The following is a 6,711-nucleotide window of genomic DNA, read 5'->3' on the forward strand; positions in this document are numbered from 1 at the left end:
TTTGCATCTCTGCATGTGGCAGAAAATATTTTGCCCCTATGTGAAAGCATAAAAGTATTAAACACATTAATACATATTTTACATCATTACAGTTCATATTATATGCCACACCATAACCACAACAGTTTAGCTACTGGGGGTCACTGTGAAAGCTAGGTTTGATTAGGATTGATGTTAGTGTAAGAAACCAGTATAAGGTTAAGTAAGTGAAAAGTTATTTACAAATAATGACAGGGTTTACTTTCAGTTAAGAGGAAGGGTGAGGGTTAGGCGTAAGTTAGGTACACATAAGTAAGACACATGAATAGTGTTAGGCGAACATCTAGATGTTCGGGTTCGGGCCGAACAGGCCGAACATGGCCGCGATGTTCGGGTGTTCGAGCCGAACTCCGAACATAATGGAAGTCAATGGGGACCCGAAACTTTTGTGCTTTGTAAAGCCTTCTTACATGCTACATACCCCAAATTTACAGGGTATGTGCACCTTGGGAGTGGGTACAAGAGGAAAATTTTTTTAGCAAAAAGAGCTTATAGTTTTTGAGAAAATCGATTTTAAAGTTTCAAAGGGAAAACTGTCTTTTAAATGCGGGAAATGTCTGTTTTCTTTGCACAGGTAACATGCTTTTTGTCGGCATGCAGTCATAAATGTAATACAGATAAGAGGTTCCAGGAAAAGGGACCGGTAACGCTAACCCAGCAGCAGCATACGTGATGGAACAGGAGGAGGGCGGCGCAGGAGGAGAAGGCCACGCTTTGAGACACAACAACCCAGGCCTTGCATGAGGACAAGAACCGTGCGGATAGCAATTTGCATTTTGTCGCCATGCAGTCATAAATGTAATACAGATGAGAGGTTCAATAAACAATAAACAGTAATTGGTGTTGTCCAGAATGCGCACAATGCGTGGGTCGCGTTCAATGCAGTCCTAGGCCGAAGAGGTCATAGCCTAGGGTCACAAAAACCTGTTTATTTGGGCAATTTCAATGGTGGCGAGTCTGACGTACATAAATCGCAGCAATGGCCGTTAGCAACGTCTGAATCTCACGAAATGTCTCATGCAGGTAGAAGACATATTGTTAGACTTGGGCTCCAAAGATGGGTTCCCTACATCTCTGCAAACCAGAGTTACAGGGCTCCAAATTTGGTAAAATCCCCCATAGGCTTTCATTGGGCCTCCTATTTACAGTTCCAAAATCTCACATCTTTTCAAAGGGCAATTGCTCAGCAGTGGCAAATTTTCTAGCATTGTAGGGACCCTTAGGGGGAACATGACTGGTGAGTTTCGGGCCCCTAGGCCAAAGAGGTCATAGCCTAGGGTCACAAAAACCTGTTTATTTGGGCAATTTCAATGGTAGTTATGCTGACGTACATAAATCTCAGCCATGGCCGTTAGCAACGTCTGAATTTCACGAAATGTCTCATGCAGGTAGAAGACATATTGTTAGACTTGGATTCCAAAGATGGGGTCCCTACATCTCTGCAAACCAGAGTTACAGGGGTCCAAAATTGGTAAAATCCCCCATAGGCTTTCATTGCCTCCCTATTTCACTTTCCAAAATCTCACATCTTTTCAAAGGGCAATTGCTCAGCAGTGGCAAATTTTCTAGCATTGTAGGGACCCTTAGGGGGAACATGACTGGTGAGTTTCGGGCCCCTAGGCCAAAGAGGCCATAGCCTAGGGTCACAAAAACCTGTTTATTTGGGCAATTTCAATGGTAGTTATGCTGACGTACATAAATCTCAGCCATGGCCGTTAGCAACGTCTGAATTTCACGAAATGTCTCATGCAGGTAGAAGACATATTGTTAGACTTGGATTCCAAAGATGGGGTCCCTACATCTCTGCAAACCAGAGTTACAGGGGTCCAAAATTGGTAAAATCCCCCATAGGCTTTCATTGCCTCCCTATTTCACTTTCCAAAATCTCACATCTTTTCAAAGGGCAATTGCTCAGCAGTGGCAAATTTTCTAGCATTGTAGGGACCCTTAGGGGGAACATGACTGGTGAGTTTCGGGCCCCTAGGCCAAAGAGGTCATAGCCTAGGGTCACAAAAACCTGTTTATTTGGGCAATTTCAATGGTAGTGATGCTGACATACATAAATCTCAGCCATGGCCGTTAGCAACGTCTGAATTTCACGAAATGTCTCATGCAGGTAGAAGACATATTGTTAGACTTGGATTCCAAAGATGGGGTCCCTACATCTCTGCAAACCAGAGTTACAGGGGTCCAAAATTGGTAAAATCCCCCATAGGCTTTCATTGCCTCCCTATTTCACTTTCCAAAATCTCACATCTTTTCAAAGGGCAATTGCTCAGCAGTGGCAAATTTTCTAGCATTGTAGGGACCCTTAGGGGGAACATGACTGGTGAGTTTCGGGACCCTAGGCCAAAGAGGTCATAGCCTAGGGTCACAAAAACCTGTTTATTTGGGCAATTTCAATGGTAGTTATGCTGACGTACATAAATCTCAGCCATGGCCGTTAGCAACGTCTGAATTTCACGAAATGTCTCATGCAGGTAGAAGACATATTGTTAGACTTGGATTCCAAAGATGGGGTCCCTACATCTCTGCAAACCAGAGTTACAGGGGTCCAAAATTGGTAAAATCCCCCATAGGCTTTCATTGCCTCCCTATTTCACTTTCCAAAATCTCACATCTTTTCAAAGGGCAATTGCTCAGCAGTGGCAAATTTTCTAGCATTGTAGGGACCCTTAGGGGGAACATGACTGGTGAGTTTCGGGCCCCTAGGCCAAAGAGGTCATAGCCTAGGGTCACAAAAACCTGTTTATTTGGGCTATTTCAATGGTAGTGATGCTGACGTACATAAATCTCAGCCATGGCCGTTAGCAATGTCTGAATTTCACGAAATGTCTCATGCAGGTAGAAGACATATTGTTAGACTTGGATTCCAAAGATGGGGTCCCTACATCTCTGCAAACCAGAGTTACAGGGGTGCAAAATTGGTAAAATCCCCCATAGGCTTTCATTGCCTCCCTATTTCACTTTCCAAAATCTCACATCTTTTCAAAGGGCAATGGCTCAGCAGTACCAAATTTTCTAGCATTGTAGGGACTCTTAGGGGGATCATGACTGGTGAGTTTTGCCACTGCTGAGCCATTGCCCTTTGAAATGGTGTGAGATTTTGGAACGGTAAATAGTAGGCCCAATGAAAGCCTATGGGGGATTTTTCCAATTTTGGACCCCTGTAACTCTGGTTTGCAGAGATGTAGGGACCCCATCTTTGGAATCCAAGTCTAACAATATGTCTTCTACCTGCATGAGACATTTCGTGAAATTCAGACGTTGCTAACGGCCATGGCTGAGATTTATGTACGTCAGCATAACTACCATTGAAATTGCCCAAATAAACAGGTTTTTTGTGACCCTAGGCTATGACCTCTTTGGCCTAGGGGCCCGAAACTCACCAGTCATGTTCCCCCTAAGGGTCCCTACAATGCTAGAAAATTTGCCACTGCTGAGCAATTGCCCTTTGAAAAGATGTGAGATTTTGGAAAGTGAAATAGGGAGGCAATGAAAGCCTTTGGGGGATTTTACCAATTTTGGACCCCTGTAACTCTGGTTTGCAGAGATGTAGGGACCCCATCTTTGGAATCCAAGTCTAACAATATGTCTTCTACCTGCATGAGACATTTCGTGAAATTCAGACGTTGCTAACGGCCATGGCTGAGATTTATGTACGTCAGCATAACTACCATTGAAATTGCCCAGATAAACAGGTTTTTGTGACCCTAGGCTATGACCTCTTTGGCCTAGGGGCCCGAAACTCACCAGTCATGTTCCCCCTAAGGGTCCCTACAATGCTAGAAAATTTGCCACTGCTGAGCAATTGCCCTTTGAAAAGATGTGAGATTTTGGAACTGTAAATAGGAGGCCCAATAAAAGCCTATGGGGGATTTTACCAAATTTGGAGCCCTGTAACTCTGGTTTGCAGAGATGTAGGGAACCCATCTTTGGAGCCCAAGTCTAACAATATGTCTTCTACCTGCATGAGACATTTCGTGAGATTCAGACGTTGCTAACGGCCATTGCTGCGATTTATGTACGTCAGACTCGCCACCATTGAAATTGCCCAAATAAACAGGTTTTTGTGACCCTAGGCTATGACCTCTTCGGCCTAGGACTGCATTGAACGCGACCCACGCATTGTGCGCATTCTGGACAACACCAATTACTGTTTATTGTTTATTGAACCTCTCATCTGTATTACATTTATGACTGCATGGCGACAAAATGCAAATTGCTATCCGCACGCTTCTTGTCCTCATGCAAGGCCTGGGTTGTTGTGTCTCAAAGCGTGGCCTTCTCCTCCTGCGCCGCCCTCCTCCTGTTCCATCACGTGTGCTGCTGCTGGGTTAGCGTTACCGGTCCCTTTTCCTGGAACCTCTTATCTGTATTACATTTATGATTGCATGCCGACAAAAAGCATGTTACCTGTGCAAAGAAAACAGACATTTCCCGCATTTAAAAGACAGTTTTCCCTTTGAAACTTTAAAATCGATTTTCTCAAAAACTATAAGCTTTTTTTGCTAAAAAATTTTTTCCTCTTGTACCCACTCCCAAGGTGCACATACCCTGTAAATTTGGGGTATGTAGCATGTAAGGAGGCTTTACAAAGCACGAAAGTTCGGGTCCCCATTGACTTCCATTATGTTCGGAGTTCGGCTCGAACACACGAACATCGCGACCATGTTCGGCCCGAACCCGAACATCTAGATGTTCGCCCAACACTACACGTGACCTGTTCGGCCAATCACAGCGCTAGCCGAACGTTCGGGGAACGTTCGACCATGCGCTCTTAGTTCGGCCATATGGCCGAACAGTTTGGCCGAACACCATCAGATGTTCGGCCGAACTCGAACATCACCCGAACAGGGTGATGTTCTGCAGAACCCGAACAGGGGCGAACACTGTTCGCCCAACACTACACATGAAGTGGAGGAAAGAGGAGAGGTAGGGCACATGAAGTGGGGGACTGATGAGAAGAGGGGCACATGAAGTAGGGGACTGATGAGAAGAGGGGCACATGAAGTGGGGGACTGATGAGAAGAGGGGCACATGAAGTGGGGGACTGATGAGAAGAGGGGCACATGAAGTGGAGGACTGATGAGAAGAGGGGCACATGAAGTGGAGGACGGATGAGAAGAGGGGCACATGAAGTGGAGGACGGATGAAAAGAGGGGCACATGAAGTGGGGGACTGATGAGAAGAGGGGCACATGAAGTGGGGGACTGAAGAGAAGTGGGGCACATGAAGTGGGGGACTGATGATAAGAGGGGCACATGAAGTGGGGGACGGATGAGAAGAGGGGCACATGAAGTGGGGGACTGATGAGAAGAGGGGCACATGAAGTGGGGGACTGATGAGAAGAGGGGCACATGAAGTGGGGGACGGATGAGAAGAGGGGCACATGAAGTGGGGGACTGATGAGAAGAGGGGCACATGAAGTGGAGGATGGATGAGAAGAGGGGCACATGAAGTGGGGGACGGATGAGAAGAGGGGCACATGAAGTGGAGGACGGATGAGAAGAGGGGCACATAAAGTGGGGGACTGATGAGAAGAGGGGCACATGAAGTGGGGGACTGATGAGAAGTGGGGCACATGAAGTGGGGGACTGATGAGAAGTGGGGCACATGAAGTAGAGGACTGATGAGAAGAGGGGCACATGAAATGGAGGACTGATGAGAAGTGGGGCACATGAAGTGGGGGACGGATGAGAAGAGGGGCACATGAAGTGGGGGACTGATGAGAAGAGGGGCACATGAAGTGGAGGACGGATGAGAAGAGGGGCACATGAAGTGGGGGACTGATGAGAAGAGGGGCACATGAAGTGGGGGACTGATGAGAAGAGGGGCACATGAAGTGGGGGACTGATGAGAAGAGGGGCACATGAAATGGAGGACTGATGAGAAGTGGGGCACATGAAGTGGGGGACTGATGAGAAGAGGGGCACATGAAGTGGGGGACTAATGAGAAGAGGGGCACATGAAGTGGGGGACTGATGAGAAGAGGGGCACATGAAGTGGGGGACTGATGAGAAGAGGGGCACATGAAGTGGGGGATGGATGAGAAGAGGGGCACATGAAATGGGGGACGGATGAGAAGAGGGGCACATGAAGTGGGGGACTGATGAGAAGTGGGGCACATGAAGTGGGGGACTGGTGATGAGAAGTGGGGCACATGAAGTCGGGGACGGATGAGAAGAGAAGCACATGAAGTGGGGGACTGATGAGAAGTGGGGCACATGAAGTGGGGGACTGGTTATGAGAAGTGGGGCACATGAAGTGGGGGACGGATGAGAAGTGGGGCACATGAAGTGGGGGACTGGTGATGAGAAGTGGGGCACATGAAGTGGGGGATGGATGAGAAGAGGGGCACATGAAGTGGGGGACTGGTGATGAGAAAAGGGGCACATGAAGTGGGGTACTGGTGATGAGAAGTGGGGCACATGAAGTGGGGGACTGATGAGAAGAGGGGCACATGAAGTGGGGGACTGGTGATGAGAAAAGGGGCACATGAAGTGGGGGACTGGTGATGAGAAAAGGGGCACATGAAGTGGGGGACTGGTGATGAGAAGGGGGCACATGAAGTGGGGGACTGGTGATGAGAAAAGGGGCACATGAAGTGGGGAACTGGTGATGAGAAAAGGGGCACATGAAGTGGGGGACTGGTGATGAGAAGGGGGCACA

At 47.5% G+C, this 6,711-nt stretch overlaps 1 protein-coding gene across 1 annotated transcript; it reads right to left on the minus strand.

The window, feature by feature from the left end:
• Positions 1-4,945: 4,945 nt before the first annotated feature.
• On the minus strand, positions 4,946-6,268 carry LOC137536683 (uncharacterized). The gene has a single exon (XM_068258916.1). It carries the CDS (start codon positions 6,266-6,268, stop codon positions 4,946-4,948), a length of 1,323 nt encoding a protein of 440 aa, XP_068115017.1.
• Between the last annotated feature and the right edge of the window lie 443 nt (positions 6,269-6,711).

This window comes from Hyperolius riggenbachi, chromosome 10 (genome assembly GCF_040937935.1).
Source record: "Hyperolius riggenbachi isolate aHypRig1 chromosome 10, aHypRig1.pri, whole genome shotgun sequence".
Lineage (NCBI taxonomy): Eukaryota > Metazoa > Chordata > Amphibia > Anura > Hyperoliidae > Hyperolius > Hyperolius riggenbachi.